The 18,612-nt window shown below is 24.6% G+C and overlaps 1 protein-coding gene across 1 annotated transcript in view; it reads right to left on the reverse strand.

Moving 5' to 3' along the window:
• Window positions 1–579: 579 nt before the first annotated feature.
• LOC122717719 (SET and MYND domain-containing protein 4-like) overlaps window positions 580–18,612 on the reverse strand; it is a 19,570-nt gene continuing 1,537 nt past the window's right edge. The window contains exons 2-9 of the mRNA XM_043942055.1: window positions 16,426–16,576; window positions 14,457–14,584; window positions 13,340–13,535; window positions 9,006–9,127; window positions 8,487–8,927; window positions 7,199–7,400; window positions 5,836–6,051; window positions 580–3,392 (exon numbers count right to left, since the gene is read on the reverse strand). Of these exons, the coding sequence (XP_043797990.1) occupies window positions 3,068–3,392; window positions 5,836–6,051; window positions 7,199–7,400; window positions 8,487–8,927; window positions 9,006–9,127; window positions 13,340–13,535; window positions 14,457–14,584; window positions 16,426–16,576 (1,781 nt within the window). The 3' untranslated portion in view covers window positions 580–3,067. The remainder of the gene's footprint in view (window positions 3,393–5,835; window positions 6,052–7,198; window positions 7,401–8,486; window positions 8,928–9,005; window positions 9,128–13,339; window positions 13,536–14,456; window positions 14,585–16,425; window positions 16,577–18,612) is intronic.

The raw sequence follows: 18,612 nt of genomic DNA on the forward strand, positions 1-18,612 counted from the left end.
GTGATTCGATTCCGCGACTCGGAACGAAACGGCGATAAGTGATATATTTTGGAGTATTTCGTTGGACGGAGGCGGCGGTGAAGATGAAAAACGAAAATTGCGACTACAACGAATTTCGGTGTATACAAAGTTTTTAAAAGAGTAATCTCAATTGTGAAGGGAAACAACGAAGAGAGAAGAGAAGAAATACGGTGATGGGATAAAATACGAATTCGAATAGTGGTATTTTTGTTCTTGTTTTTGCGTATTCATTGTTCCATACGTTTTAATTTTTCTTCAACGAAACGCATTCGATCGTTTTACGTATATGTATATCTTTGAGTTTAACGCGATGTTCGCGGAGTTTTTCTCTTGTCGTAATCGGTAAATGCGCGCGTGAAATCATTGGAACATTGCAACACTACTACGCGCGCTTACCCGTGATTGTGCCAGCTTAATCGTTTCAGTTTCTCTCGAAATTATTCCGTTCTTTTTTTTTTCTTTTTTTTTCTTTTTCTCTCTTTTCCTCTTCTTTCCCTTTATTTTTTCGTCTTCATTGAAATGCAAGGTTTCGATTTCGTTTTGAAAATCAGTCTTTCGTCGTGTCGCTTTTGTCTCTTCGGTCCTCGTTCGTTCGTGACTTTGCATCGCAGTAACAAAAAAAAAAAAAAAAAAAAACGATTCGTTCAATGATTAACAACTAAACGCGATAGCAAATTATGCAAAATTTTTTGTTTAATTCTATATTTAGCGACGTGTTACAAACTGTCGATACTTTCACGATCGCTTGTACCAAATAACATGGTCGATACCCCAGGAGGGTATAACCTTTGAAGCAGATGAATGTATTATCTGACTTTAAGAAATTTAACGCGTTGTGAGTTAATCGGATTAATTATTTCGTAATTTTTGATAATGAATCGATAACGTTCGATTATCGTGTAAAAATTGTCACCGTTACTCGAACGTGTCGATTCTCTAAATTTTGAAAATGTCCTCTCAATTGACAATGCAAACCTGCGGTTTGTCAGTGAGTGAATGAACGAGTGAATGAATGAATGAAGAAATGAGAGAGAGAGAGAGAGAGCGAGCGAGAGCAAGCGAGAGAGAGAGAGAGAGAGGGAGAGAGAAAAAGAAAGTAAGAGAGGACGAAAAAATTTATACCATTTTGCATGGAAACGGAACATTTTTTTAAATTTCAGTTTGTAGTTTTATCGTCGGAAAATAAAGTGTACAATTTTCTTTCCAAGCGTTTTGAAAGTTACACGCGCAGTTTGTTGTGACACATTTTTCTTTTATTTCAACATGTGAACAAGTTATTTTTTAGTTTCCTTTTTGTTTTAATTTTTATTTGTTTTCCTTTTTGTCATCGCAATCTTAATTGGTCGCCATTGTCGTAATTGTCATCGCCATCGTCATCGCCAACGTCGTATGGTCATATTGCGATTTTCGATAAAAAAAAGATTTACACTCTTCAAATGTTTTTGCGATTGATCTTGGAATGCATAGTTGGGAGAAATATCAGAATAGAGCTGGGGGAAAAAAGAAAAAGAGAGAGAGAGAGAGAGAGAGACAGAGAGAGAGAGAGAAAGATAGAGAGAGAGAGAGAAAGAGTGTGTGTGTGTGTGTATGTTGAAATATAGCATCAAATATGAAACAGTATCGCCTGATCTCGCGTTCCTCCGCAGTCGATTGAAAATAAAAAAAAAAAGTGAGTATGAGGGAAGATGGTAGCGTGCCGGTTCATAAATAATTATACGAGGTTCGTCGTCTCGTAGTTCTTCAATCAGTATGAGCCCACGCGTTGTAGCGAGACGCGAATTAGCGACAAAAAAGAAGAAAGGATACGAAAAGTGTAAGACGAGAACCGCGAAGCACGCGTAATTTGACAAAGAACGTTATAATTGTACGAGAAAAAAGAACGATGCATGTGTTGAAAGTGAATATCGGAATTAAAAGAAATAGAAACAGAGAAAATGTACTAAAAAAAAAAAAAAAAAAAAAAAAAAAAGAAAAAAGAAAAAAAAGAAAAACCGAGCGGAAGTGTACGCGTGTGAGCGCAACAGGCAACGCGATGTTTAAAAATCGGCCACGTTGCGGTTGAACAGCGAGCGCAAAGCGATCGTACGATCTCTTTCGAGCGATCTGTAATGTTGATGCGTTCCCGTTTCGATGGCCTGGAATTAATTAGTCGAGTGACAATCGTACTCGACGATTCTCGGTACTCTCGTCTCGTTTATCTCACGCGAGACGTTTTTGGATCGCGTTTATTACTTTTGAGGGAGAGACGAGTACGAGAGGATCGTGACAATTCGCGTACCAACTCGTTGCGACAGTCAATTAGTTTTAAATTCAGCTTTTCGCGAGGAGCGATCGCAATGATGCACGATGAGCTGTCCTTAGAATCTCGGATCGAGGGACAAATGGAAAGAAAAAGGAATGAAAGAAAAAAGAATGTCGAGGGAACTTGTGGCTCTCGAAGAAACAACAGGTAAAAGAGGAGACGTAGATCTCGCCGGTCGCGACCTGGACGCGTTGCAACACGACGTCCGTCGATCGATATCCCATCGATCGATCTATCCTGCTTTCCTCATTCTTAACCTTAACCTTTTTCCACATTTTTCCTTATCCCAATCCATATATCCTTGTCCTTATCCTTATCCTTGTTTCCTCAACGACTGACGATTCCCTCCTTCCCTTTGAACCCAGTGAATTTTGTACCGAAATGCGAAACTTGGAAAAGCTACTTTCATATACGGAATTTAATTTTTTCACGAAACATGTGCATTATAAAAAATAAATGCCAAAAAAATCGCAAAACTTACGAATTGAGGGTGAAGTTTGTTACACTCTCACATCGATTATCCATATATTTCTCCTTTTTTCCGATCTATCACGTGATATTTGTAACAATTTCGTTCTTTGAAATATTTTTATTTTAATCATTATTTATCGAGATAAATGTTGCTCAAATGATCAAACTACGATGAACGTAATAATCACATAATTTTTTTTGTTTTTCTATTTCTGTTAATTTCATTTCTTCCTGTTTCGTTGTTCACAAATAGATAGTAGCGAATTCGCGTAATCAAAGGAAAGAATCAAATCGGTAAACGTTTCCTTCATCCGCCATGCACGCGCTCGCTGCAATTTCAGCCAAGTGAGTGTCTTTATGAGGCGGCATAGCGATTTTATGAAATTTGCTCGTTGCTTCAAAGAATGCCTCCAGTGCCTTCTCGGGTTGTTCTTTTTCCATTGCTTCAAATCCTCGAGTGTATAGTTGTTCGCATTCGCGCACGTGGTCCAACGGTTTTCTCAAATCAATTTTTCGTCGACAACAGGAGCATTCGAAGATGGATTTGCTGGAATTTCGTGGACGTTGGTGAATGTTAGAGCATCCTTTGGTTGGACATCTACGATCGAAAACAACTTATGAAATTGTAATCAAAAATAAACTAGGCTGTGAATATAAAAATTTTATTATAAATTAGTCTAAAGATTTTCATTGAAATGAATAGTTTCTATATAAATATTTGTAGATGTTCTTATTGTTTTAATATTTTTTTAGATATTGAATTGGTAAAGTTTTTTGATTCTGATAAAATAAATAATTTCATATATAACATGATAGATTTTATGAAGGTATTGTATGTTCTTAAAGTATTTTATTTTTGACTTTATAAATCAATTTCAATTAAATTAAAAAAAATTGTAATACCTAAACGTAAGACAAAACAATTTCTCAATCATATGAATTTAAAAAAAAATAAAAAGGAATTATTCTGAGAATAATGTTTTCTATATTTTTGAGATGTTATAAATGTTGTAAATGAACATGTGTATCCGTAAACAATTTATTTGATTAAATTTGATTAAATTTCGAATTACAAGATAATATCATTTAAGGATAAATGATAAAATTACTAATATATAAATCTTATCATTTTTTAATATTCAATTCATATATATATATTTTTAATATTCCATTCAATTTCATATATTTTGAAAAATATGAAAAATATTTATTAATACATTATAACAGTTTCATAATATTCATATAAAGTTTAAATAATTTAAAAATTAGATAGATATATAGAATATTATAGTAAATTGATCTATTTTTTTAGTTTTTTACAAAACTAATATTATTTTTCCATTAATCCAATTCTGAAACATTTGCAATATCTTCTATAATATATCTTGAATAATATATCTTTTGGAATAAATATTGAAATAAATATTATACAGAGATCAAGAAAAATTTGGTCAAAATGAAATCATGTAATTTCGATTACTGCATATCATTCTTAACTCAATTTAATTTTAGTTATAGAAAAAATATATAGTATCCTAAATTTTATTAATAAAGAATTATACTATTTGTCATGAAAAATATATTTGTATTGTTTTGTTTCGTTATTATGGAAGATTCAATTTGAATCATAATTGTTTTATATGTTGAAAACATATTGTTGAAGAGGTTGAAAAGAAAGATTTTTTGAAAAAGATAAAATTTAGATTAATTCACTAATAAAATTTGATGAATATATCAATATATCTTCTTAGATTATAATAAGATTATTTTAAACACTTTGTTATAATGAGAAAAATAAAAAAATTGGTGATTGAGCAGATGATACTAAAAAATATCTAGAAAATTACTGTATTAATATAGAGATAACAATTTGAACTCAATATTTATATAATAATCAACTTATATTAATTTTTTTTATTTTAAATTTTATTTTGATTTAATTTTAAAAAACTTTTCATTGATTTCAATGATCTTGGAATATATTATCAATTATTTTTCTTTATATATGTATCTGTTCGATTTTTAAGATATAAATATATTCATTATATATATCGTAATATTTTTCAGATTTTGATTAGATTTAATATAGTTTAAGTTAGAATAAGTTAGGTTAATAAATAATAACAAAAATTGAAATTTGTTTAAAGTTTTATACTATTATATTATTATTAATAATAATTAATTAGCAAAAATTTCCGCTATAATATCAAAAAAGATATTTATGCAAGAACTATATTGAAATTTTGAAGTTGATATTAGCATATTGATTATGTATATTTAAATTTATTTCAATTCAAAGAAAAAGATAATTCGAAATGAAGATTTTTCATTTTCATATTTTCATGAATTAATTTTGATTAGACTATCTTTTATTCTTTTTTTAAAATTATTGAAATGCAACGAATTTCTATAATTATTTTTTTATTATTTATACAGGATATTAATATATTCGTGAGATTTAGAAAGTTTGTCTCACTTTATCTCATTTTATCTATACAAATTTGAATTATATTTTAATAAATAATACTTAATCGATATTTTTGTATATCAATTTTTGTATTTGTTCTGACCTGAGAATAAAAGAATATATTAAAAATATATCTTCCAAAAGTATATACATCATAATAAAGTGGTTAAAAACAATTCATAAAAGCGTAAAATTTATTTAATTGTATAAAGGTAGTTTTTATTTTTTTTCAATTGTAATTCTAATTGCTGTCAGATTTTTATATTATAATATATAATATTATATATTTATAAAATATATAATTATATATAATAATATATAATTATAAAATAATATATAATATTATTTTTTTAAAAAAAATTCTATTCACATTTTCTTTTAAAAAATCATTAAATTCACGAAGAGATATGCAATACATGTATAATTGATTATTCTAAATCCAATTTGATTTCTTTTTGATTGTACTTCATATTCTTCCTTCAGATCTTATTTCACAACACAGAAATATTTTTATAGATTTTTATAGATTGAACTAACACAAGACAAGAGGAGAAAAAAAGAAGAACACATTCACCTCAGTCTAACATCATCGTTTGTCATAATTTCCAAGCATGGCCAGTTTTCACGACAAGCATTGCATTCGCAGAAAAACCAATATCTTCCAGCCAGATTTCTTCGTCTCTCCTCTAAGTTTCGTTTCGTGAATATAGGCCCGTAATTTTCAGCGACTACGTCTCCTGGTTGGAGACTGCGAGTTGCTCGAATCACGATACAACGACCGAGAAAATATCTAAAGAAGTGAAATAAAAAGTATAATAATTTCAAAGAATTTTAGTGTGAAAAGATATGATTGATCGAATACGAAATATCATAGTGTTTTGTTAACCAATTTTTTAAAGTACGCATGCGCCATTAGAAACTTAATACTTTGGGGATTGTGAAGATTTCAGTTTTGAATAGAACAAATTATTTGTATATTGTTTTTATAAAAATAAAAAAAAAACATAAAAATTCTATTTCATATTTCTACTTCATGAATTGTTTTTAATTAGATTAAGTTAGGTTAGATAATTTTTAGGTAATTATTTTTATAAAAAAATGACAATTAAATCTATATATGATTAATTAATTTTTTAGTTATAAAATTAAGTTTCTTCAAATCAAATCAATAATATTTGTAAAATATTAATCATATTCATATATTATGGCGCAATGATGAGATTTGCTCGTTATACGTGCAAAAAATAAATAAGAATGGTGCCCGTCCATTAAAGTATTACGTATCGTAAAAAGAAATATGAGCATCTCTAAAGAATGTTTTTCTCTCTTGTTTCTAATCAAACTAATGAAATTTAAAGAATAAAATCGAGAAAAAACAATTGTCACGAGATTTATATCTTCCATAACGAATTCTATGGAATTCTAATTCTGCGACAATTAAGTGAGCATTACTGTAATTAAAGATTGAGACTGGATTTTTAAATTCGAATTTTATGAGCTCTCGAAACTTTCTACACTTAAAATATTTATATTTTTCTTTCTTTTCCTGAAAAATATTCATCTGTCTTGTAAAAAATTGAAATGCTAACAAACTTTTAATTTCTGAAATTTTTTAAATTCAAATTCATAATTGATCAATAATAACAATAGTAATTTTTTTGCTTTGTAGAAAATTAAATATTTGTTTTTTATTTTTTTAAATTAATTATACTTAATGAATTGATGAAATTGAATAATGAATCTGATTAAAAATTCAAATTATAATACAAATGGTAAATATAATAAAAATAAATTAATATTGTTATGAATAATTTATTATTTTCGTAAATAATTTATGCAAATTATTTGTTATGATTTACTATATTCCGAAAAAATAGCAAAAAGTTTCGAAGCTTAAGAACTCGAAAAGTCTCGAATAATTTATCCCTAAAAACCACCTGGTTACCGCCGGATAACAATCGTGATTGAACCGGGCAACTGTCGGATAAATGGCTACTCCTATATAGATAGGTTTGCTACCACGAAACCGATGCTCCGTTCCAAGTCGCGTCTCGAATACTTCGTGCGCGTTGAATTGCAACAATTGAAGATGTTTCAGCAGGAGACTAGCCACTGCGATCTCTCGATCGTTGGGCATTTCTGAAATGAAAGAACATGGTTAAATTCTATTTTGAAGCATTATTTTAATTTTTTTCTAAATTTTTTTTGTATTCTTTGATAAAGGTGAAATAATATAACGATTTTGAATATATAGAAATATATTGTTTCCAAAATTATATATCTAATATAATCTAATCGATATCGAGTATTATATATAAGTAAATATAAAAGTTTAAAAGAATTGTTTTCAATTCAAACATGTTAATGTTTAAAAAACTATAATGATTTGTGCTTTTATAAGAATTTTATTTAAGACTTTTTTACTTATATATATATATATATATATATAATATAATCATAATTTTTGAATTATATAATTCAAAATATATATGTATTTTTATATATGATTTTATATATTTTTATATATAATTTTAGAAAACATGATTTTAAATATTTTAAGATTAAGAATCTTGCATTAAAATTCTAAGAAAATGTACAATTTAAAAATGCATTTGTAAAATTTTATCAATGGAAAAACATTATACAAAGTATATAACAATGGTTTTTTTCCATATGTAATAATTTAAAGATTGGAAATTTCATTACTATAATAAATAAGCAATACAAAAGTGTGTATGATATGTAGAAACATAAAAAACATATAAACACACAAGTAGGTATAAAGATGATGTGATTTTTCATGAAAAAAAAAAAAAAAATATAGAATAAAATTTTTTTTTTCTAGATTTTGTTTTCGAGAAAATTAAGTTCGAAAAGTTGTTAAGTATAATTATATTAATTAATTTTCGATTGAAAATTATTAATTAATTGCCGATAAAACGTTCTATTTTTACTTGTGAAAATAAATAAAAAAATATAGAATAAAATCACATCGCTGAATTCTAAAACTCGTTTTTCTCGAAATAAAATTAATTCTATATTTTTATTTAGAGTAAATAATCTCTTATTGATAATTTAATCATGCTGAATTAACATTTGTATACTTCTAATAAAATTTATATAAACAATCTGATTTCTTTCTTAATCACACTTCTTATAACATCTCTTCTCACCAAAGTACAATCAGAAAATACAAAAAAACATTTCTTACCCTTTCTAACTTACCTTCGTTGCTCGAGGGATTGTCGAAGAATCCAACCTTCTGCAAGCACTTGAAAAGGAACGCTGCCATCAAGGATCTTTCGAAAAAGTCCTTGGCCGTCCTTCGTTTTTCATGCATCACGAGATCGTATACTCGTAGATCCATATTTTCCACCATTTTCTCCTCATCTTCTCCTTCCTCTCCTTTTATTTCCCGACGTTCCGCTACCGTTTCCTCCCCCTTTGTCCGCCTCGAGTCTCGCAGTTTCTTCCTTCTCGAACGACGTTTCGCCGATTTGCTCAGTTTCTCCGTCGTTGTTGTTATCGTCGATGATTCTGCAATTTCCTCCCCGTCTATCACAGAATCTTGACGATTTAATGCTCGGTAAATGCGGAGGCAGCCGGCTGGACCAACTTGAGTCGCCATTCGCAAGGCGAGCATGCTCAGAACGCTCATCCCCGAGCCTGACGAAGCAACAGATGATCGTCTTTCGGAATGTGGATCAGGTGAAAGGATCGTTCTTTGTAAGCCGTGTAATATACCTATCAACAGGACCAGAATTTTGCACTCGTATTTGTGGTAGCTGGCCAAAGCTGCATCCCTGCACTTTCGTCCACAGAACGCCACGCTGCTGCAATCCGGACATCCTATCGGAGCTTTGAATCTGAAAAACAGGAGTTGAAAATCAAAGTTATGAAGAATAAAAAAAGGAAATATGGAGAAAGTTATGAAGAATAAAAAAAGAATATAATTATGAAGAATAAAAAAGGAAAAAAAAAGTGTTAAAGGGAAACGTTTTTTTTTTTTTAAGTTTCTTTGTAAACTGTGCAATGATGGACATGAAATTTTTATATATTATTATATTTTCTCTAATAATTTTCGAGAAGATGAACTTTTTTAAATGTTATTGTATATACTATTAAATACTAAATACTATTATATATATACTTAATAATTATATACATAAATATTATTGTATATATTTTTATATTATATTATATTATATATGATATATTATATTATATTATATATGAAATCATGTTTGTCAAGATGAATTCATTCATGTGCATGATCTTCAAGATTATCTATTATACATTATATATGATCTTAGTATATATTATGAACTTTTTTAAATGTTATTGTATATACTATTAAATACTAAATACTCTTATATATATACTTAATAATTATATACATAAATATTATTGTATATATTTTTATATTATATATGAAATCATATTTGTCAAGATGAATTCATTCATGTGCATGATCTTCAAGATTATCTATTATACATTATATATGATCTTAGTATATATTATAATATATATTATATGATCTTCAAGAAATGAAAGAAACATTTTGTATATTATATTGATATATTTACATTTTGTATTCATTATGACTTTCGTTAGCTAGAATATATTTTTTGTACTCTATGCAATACCCTTTTAATGGTTTTTGTTATTTTTGTTTTAGATGCCTATTGTTTTGTACAATTCATAATTGTAGAATAGTTTATATAAAACAATTTTTCTTGAATAGCATATTATTATCCAAAAAAAATTGAAACTTGACAGACCTATGGTACAAATGATTATCAATGATTCCAGATTTGTCTTTTTTGAATTTCTTTTTATGATGCACTGTTAAAAATATCGTTTATAATACATCATCAAGTGTAAATAATTTAAAAACGAAAAAATTACATAATATACAAAATGTTTGCTTTATTTTTTGCATATTTTGGTCTTGAAAATGATGGTCACATGAATGAATTTATCTTGACATAAGATATGATGGTTTCATATGTTGTAAAAACATATGTAAAAACATATGTATTGCTTTAAAAAAACTTTTCAAAAATATTAAAGAAAAAAAAATATATAAAAAATTGATGTATCATCATTATATAAAACAATTTTTCTTTCTAATACTTTTTTCTAATGTTTACTCTTTAAAAAAAAATATTATATAAATTATATAATATTTTATAAATTATATTAATTATATATTATATAAATTAATAATAGTTATAATTAAATAAATAAAATAATAATAAAATAAAATAATAAAATGATTAAACAGTTAATAGAATATTTATTATATCGATTCTTTTATTTATTTATTAATAAACTTTTATAACTTTAATACTATTCAAAGAAATAAGTGTCATTTAAAGTCAATAATCATAATATAACTTTAATATATAATTAATATATAATTATAATTTTAATATTATTCAAAGAAATAAGTGTCATTTAAAGTCAATAATCATCATTATGTCCAAAATTATTAATATCAATGTATATACATTAATAATACAAATATATTAATTAATTAGTTTCAAAGTTATTATTTGTATTTTCACTTGTGTATAATCACAAAAATATTTTTCTTTCTATTTCCTATCTATTTGGCATATATTAAACTTGATTTGCCATCAATTTTCTAAGGAATAAAGAAAGTTTCTTTTTAATATTTTATATTTCATTCTTATAAAAAAGATTGAGGTAAAAGACAAAGTATATATAATTATATATAAGTATATATAAAGTATATATAAATATATATAAGTATATATAATAATATTAATATAATATAATCATTTAATAAAATCGTTTCAGAACCGATAATAACGGTTTTTACCGTAACGGATATAAAACTTTTTTAATTTATAATTGTTATAATATCATTTTGATTCCTTATAACTGTTTTTAGAACCGATAAATAACAGTACGAAGAAATTATTTTCAGAATCGTTTTAAAACTTCTGATTTAAAAAGATTTAGTACAAAAGAAAGTAAAAATAGATTTTTGAAATAGATAGAATAGAATAGAATAGAATAGAATAGAATAGATTTATTTATATGAAATTTCACCTGATTTTCTTTTTTACATAAGTTTTAATATGCGATTTTATATATTTTGGTTCTATTGTGTAATATAATTTTTGAATAGCACACAAATTTAAATTTCAAATGTTGTATCGACACAACGCTCATTTCATGTTTCAAATTCAATTTCAGATTTATTTATTTTTTTTTGTAAAAAATAACTGTACGTAGTTTATACTTATCAAAATATAATTTTGAAATATATAAGATGTTAATATATTTGTGAAATACGTTTAGAGGATCGATTAAAACGAACGAATTTATAATTTTTATAAATTATAAAAACTTATATGAGAGTAAAAGAGAGTATAAAACTTATAAAAGAGTTGGTTGAAGCTTATTTGTTAAATTATGAATAATTTAAAATTTGCGTTTGATGATGAAACAAAATAAAGATATTTTTGAAGGATCAATCCTAGAAGCTGAAACGAATGTAAAAGTTGATATATAAAATGTAGAGTTATTTATTAAATTACAAACAAAATTAAGTTCACATTAGATAATATGAAACAATTTTAATAATAACTTTTTATAACTATTAATAAATAAATCTTAACAGATATTTTTATACATCAACTTTAATTTTATTCTCTAGAATTGATTCATCAAAGATATATCAATTCTTTAGATCAATAATCTTTTATACCATGATGTTTGAATATCATATTGCAAATAGTTAATTATTGGTTGTTCTATAGACAGTCCATATTCTAATTATAATAAGCAAAAAAGAAGAAGTGAAAATAGTAAAATATAGAACAGGTAATATTACTTGTGAAACAAATATAAATTTGTATATTTATACAAATATTTGATTAATCAATATTATTTGATCAATTTATTTTTCATTTAGATTATTGGATACTTGGCCACTGTTCTAACTGTGTAGAAATAATCGTTTGGACCAAAAACTGTAACTGCTATCGTCAGAATTGTTTATTTTGGATGAATCCTCCAAAAATGTCTCACGAAGAGAGATTATATAAGAGATATTAAGTAGTCATATTATATATTTGCCTTCTGACTGATTTATTTTAATGGAGTTCAATTTATATCTAATCCAAATATAAATATAGTAAAACCTCAATTAATTTCAACTAACTTAATATTCGAACATTCTATCTGAATTGTATTCTATTTGCAATAATGCAAATTATTTCACCACTTCAATGAAAATAATAATAATTCCATTGTAACAAAAAATATTCATTCAGATATTAAATGAAATAATATGTATGAATAATATTTTCAAATAATATTTGGGAATATAATATATTTTATATTTGTTACAACTTATTTCATATTTTATATTAAATATTCGAATATCCTACCAATCAAACATTCCATTATTTTACTTTACTTTCAACAATGTAAATTAAATTATCTTATCATAGCAATGGAAATAATGAAGGTTCTATTACAGCAAATAATATTCAAATATTGAAATGAATAATATTTTCAATTTATTTCATATTTATTTATAAAAATATTCCAGTTTTGTAACAATATTTATTACAACTTATTTCATATTTTATATTAAATATTCAAACATTCTAATCGAATATTCTATCACTCTACTTTACTCGCAACAATGTAAATTAAATTATCTTATCATAGCAATGGAAATAATGAAGGTTCTATTGCAGCAATAAAATAATAATAAATGGATAATATTTTCAAGTTATAATTATTCATGAAAATATTTCTGTTTTGTAACAATATTTGTTACAATTTATTTCATATTGTATATTAAATATTCAAACATTCTATTAATCGAATATTCTATTACTCTACTCTATTTGCAACAATATAAATTAAATTATCTTAGCAATGAAAATAATGAAAGTTTTATCGTAGCAAATAATATTCGCCCATATTAAATAACATTTATTCGAATGAAAATTTTCCAATATTTGTTACAATTTATTTCAAATTTTTCGCAGTTCTAAAAAAAAGAACATTTATTTGGAGACAGAACTAACCTTGAAAAGCAGTGTTGGCAATGGGTACCGAAGAATTCTGGAAGCAGAATAGCCGCGTGTGGCGATTCAATGATCAATCGATCTCCAGGTTCGATATTCTTGGCCGCAATCACTCGTTTGCCAGCATTCATCGTTTCTTCAACGTCGAGGAGAATCGAGGCTCCTGGTAGGCGAGGATTTTCACCACCTTTTAATACTGCAAGTAAATGAATTTGATTTGAAATGAATAGAAGAAAATCGAAGAATCGTTAATTATAAGATCGTTGTTTGATCTACAGATTAATAAAGGAAGAGTATGAGTATTAAAATTAATCTCTTGATATTTCACACGTTAAGATTCTTGGAATTTCTGATACGAATACAATACAATTAACATTCCATGAATATTGCAATTTGATATAAGTTGAAAGCCTCATTTGTAAATTATAGATAAAATGATTGCCTATTGTAAAGAGAATTATGTATTTTTGTTTAATAAATATTTTGTTTAATAATAAAAATAGTGAAAACTAAAAAATATGAATGTTCCTTTGAAAACCATTTTTAATTTTTCTCTAAACTATTTTTTTGATATAATTGCTAGTTTAGGAATAATTAGTATTTATTGATTATATAATATAATATTGAACATTCTTTTCTGTATTTATTTTTATATTTGATAAAGCATATTTTTTTTTTATAAATTTATAAATATTTTTTCAGTAATTGAAAATAACATAAATGAAAATTTTGTGAGCAAGATTTTGTGGATTTTTTGTATAAATGAATAAATAAATAATTATACAAATATTTCTTTTTAGGTATAACAGTTGAAAGAGTAACAATTTTTTGATTAAAATTTGTATGATCTTTTAATTTTATGGATGAAATGTATAGATATATATTTTTTGTCTAAATGAATATGTATAAATGAATAAAATAAATGAATAAATATTTATTATTTATACATATTTTTTTTCAAAATTTTAACAGTTCAACAATTTTTTGAATTAAAATTTTGTGAATTTTTTAATTTTATGTGATGTAAATGTAGATGTAGATGTATGTTTTATTCTGAAAAAGTGTAGCTTCAGTATATTGGCCGTCATGGTTGCCAATTTCAATGACAGAAACATACCATATTTTTCCTCGGTGGCAACCAGTGCTCCATTCCTTCGATCCGACATCTGTTCTATAGATACCAGGTTTTTTTCAGTTGCACGTAAGAATTTCTCGCACGTTTCTTTCTTCCGAGCCAACATTGTTCTAAAAGACACTTTCTTTTTACATTTTTCCAAAAATCAAAAATAGCAGTTATTTAAAAAATTAAAAAAAAAAATCGTTGAATTAAGAATTAACGTTTACTTAAATAGATGGCAGTCATAATTAAATCTTAGAGAAATTTTTTAGAAATAAAAAATTAAGAAAGAAAATAAATTCTTCTCATTATTTAGAATAATAAATTCTTCTAGAAACATAAACTCTTCTCATTATTTAGAATAGCCATTTAAATGAACTGAAAATTCATTTTGATAACCAATATATTAATGATCAGAAAATTTTTTCTTTTTGTTTAAAATGTTTCTTACATTTAACTATTGTCAATTGTCAATTGTTGTAATTAATATCCATCAATAACACAAAATTAATTGTAAAACTTATATATTTTATTAAATTCAAGAAAGATATCAAAATATATGAAACAAAGAATAAAATAAATAGTATTATGATTAAATTTTTTTTATTTAATTTATATACAGGACCTAAAGCATCTAAAACAAATCAACTAAACATCTTGGTTTATTGATGATAGGAAAAAATATATTAACCAAACTTGCATGTAAATAGTTTTTTAATAGGTAAACGCCTAGAGGTCATGCTAAGATCGTTTTTTTTTAAATGGAATGATATATTTCACATGTATTATCTAGTAAAACATTTTAAGATAATGCGCATAATGATTTGCATAATAGTACAAGGTCAACTTCATGTCAAAGTCAAATTCGAAAATAATTTATTTCATATAATTTCTTTGATTGTTAATAATATCACGATAATACAAATCATTGAATATAAATAAACATTCTGTTATATTGTTATATCATTATTTATTCCTTATCTATGAATATTAATTATTTTAAATATATTTTAGTATAGATTGTAATGTGGCTTATAAAATACGTTATTTAAGAATGAAGAATATAGTTGACTAGATTTAATACTTTTAGATTTTTCTTTATAGGAAAGATTAAATTAAAGAGTACAATAAAACAGAGAATCGATAATTAGAAAAGAAATGAAAGAACAAAATTTGGCATGCCATAATATCTTTTTCGCATTGTTTTACAGCATGTATGTTCAAAATTCATCACTTTATACATTTAAATACTAATATATTGATAAATTGCCATTATATAAATAAAGTATTTGATTATTTATATTAAGAGTAAATTATTTTCTCTTATAATTGATAATAAAATCTTTATTGATTATGAATAATCTTGAACCAATAACATGGATCAATGTATGCATTTTAAAATGTTTTACTATGACATTTTACAAAAATATATTATTTCATATGAATTCTACTTATCAAAAAATTATTTACTTATTATCAAATTATGATAATCTCATCGTGCAAATTTAATCTGATGCATTTTTTCTTTATCATTAATAACAATCGAGATATTCAGGTGGCTTATTTTAAATTCTCTTCATCTTATATAATATTTAATATTTTAATTTTCTATTTAATTCTATTCTTTGTTTCATGCATATTCATATCTATCTTTCCATAAATTTTATAATAATTAAATTTATATTATTGATATATTAAATAATCATAACATTGATAATAATCGAATGTAATCATAAAATATTTTTATAGATTGATTAAGAGTAACAAAAAAAAAAAGAATTCTTATTTCTCATTGTTATTGATTATTGAATAACTAAAATAGATAATTTTAATTATTTTTAATCATTATTTATAACAAAGATCATTGAAAAAAATATATTGATTTTCTTAATTTTGAATAATTTTTAAAATGACACTTATGATCTCTGTTTCTTTCATCTTCCTATCAAACAACTACTTCTTTCTTCACCTTAACTCGTTTGGTAGAAAATGATTCATCTCCTCGACGAAAGTCAAATCTTCCAGAGCGAACCGATATTCGTTCCATGTGAGAAAAGCTTCGGCTCTAGCTAGAAATGCAAGTGGCAATCCTAATCCTCGATCGACTGTCTTACATTTCCCTGAAAAAAAAGAAACAAGAGAAGAGAGAGGAAGATCGCTAGTTCGAACGAAAAAATTAAAATTAAAATTAAATTCTTTTCAAAATAATTATTTTGCTTTTATTTTATTACAAAAATCTATATTTTTCTTTTTTTTTGTTACAATTTTTGTAGTTCCATGATTTTTTCTCCAGAATAGCATATTGAAATGGATTATATGTATTTATATATATTATATATATAATTAAAATTAATGTATATTATATTTTCTCATTTATGATTTCGTACATAAAAATAATTTTTATAAAATTAATTTTTGAAGTTTTGGACTTTCAATTTTTAAAAATTTTTTTAAATATTTTTAAAAATATTTTTTGACTTTAATTTCTATTGCTACATGTATTTCTATTGTTACATTATTAAAAATTATTAGCATTTCAAAATGTATATATGTAAAACGATGTATTATAAATTTTTGCGAAATAATAAATTTCTTTAATATAATTCATTATTCAAAATTATTAAAAATATACAAAGAATTATTTTATAAAAATAGAAATTATTTTGTGAACGAAAATTTATAGAATCAATTAAATATATATTACTATACATTAATAATATATTTAAAATCAACAGAGAATAACGTTGAATTTTTACCTTGAATACATTGAAAAGAAAAAATGAAATAGACAAAAAAATTTATTTGGATAAAAATGATGACAAATATTCTATTAATATATTATATTATATTAATATACAATTCAGTATATATATATATATATATATATTGAATAAGAGATATCAATATAGTTTGAGATATTTGGTATTATTTTTCCTTTGGTATTATCAATTTTTATCTAGATCATCTAGGATGTTTATGCAAATGCTATCATAATTTACCTATTTTTACACGAAATAAAGATAAAAAAATGAAACAAAAATATCTATATTTTTATCATTGTCCACTTTTATCGTAGAACTAAATTCTAAAAATATATTTTTTATTTTACATATTTTGCATAATGCATATTTTATGCATATTTTTTTGCATAACGTGTACATATTCTTCGCATGAATCATTTGTTAATTCTTAAGTAAGTTACTAATGATTTTTTCCTATTTTTTTTTTTTTGATTTTCCAAATTATACATAAATATATATATATATATATATATTTGATAACAACAATGTTTTAATAAATATAAATAAAAATCATTAGTTTTGAATTTAAAAAAAGATATTTTTAACGCTAATCTTTTATCCATTTCAATATACACTATTTTCCATAAAAATATGCATACATTGAACAATATTCGGTTCATTTCTCTTAACAATAATTTTCGATTCTTTAATATATTTAATAAAGCAATTGATTTGTTATATATTAAACTCTATAGATAAAAATCTATTGGATTTAAATAGAACGTACTTTTATGAAAAAAATGTATTGAAATATACATTGAAATAAAAAAAGAAATACATAATATAGAAATAATATTTTATTGCAATAAAATATCTGATAACTCCAAAATTAATGATTTCTAATGATATGCTTTTAAAATTTGTACTCAACTTTTTTCTACAATGTACATTTATATTTTTCATATACATATATCTATATCTAAGAAACGATTAATCACATTGTCGCACTGATAGTATTTTCAAGAAATAATTTTCGAAAATTTTACTTTCAAATATATTCGCACCTTTATTGACAAAGAATGATGGTAATATAATGGCAATCATAAGAATATATGATTTTCTGTGGCCATCAAAAGGAATCGTAAATGATATTTACTCGATCGTTTTGAATTTTTTAAATAAATAAAATACATTTCGAAAGGATACATTTCGAAAGGATCAATACATTTGCAATTCACGTTTGTTCCTATTTTAAAGACACCATAACGATATTCTATATTTTGTTTTTCACATTTATATATCAGTAAATATAATAATATAATATAATATATATAATAATAAATATAATATAACATATAATAAACAATAATATAATAAATATATATATAATATATATATTATATTAATATATTATA

The sequence above is a fragment of the Apis laboriosa genome, unplaced genomic scaffold, assembly GCF_014066325.1.
Source record: "Apis laboriosa isolate Shangri-la unplaced genomic scaffold, ASM1406632v1 scaffold56_cov145, whole genome shotgun sequence".
Lineage (NCBI taxonomy): Eukaryota > Metazoa > Arthropoda > Insecta > Hymenoptera > Apidae > Apis > Apis laboriosa.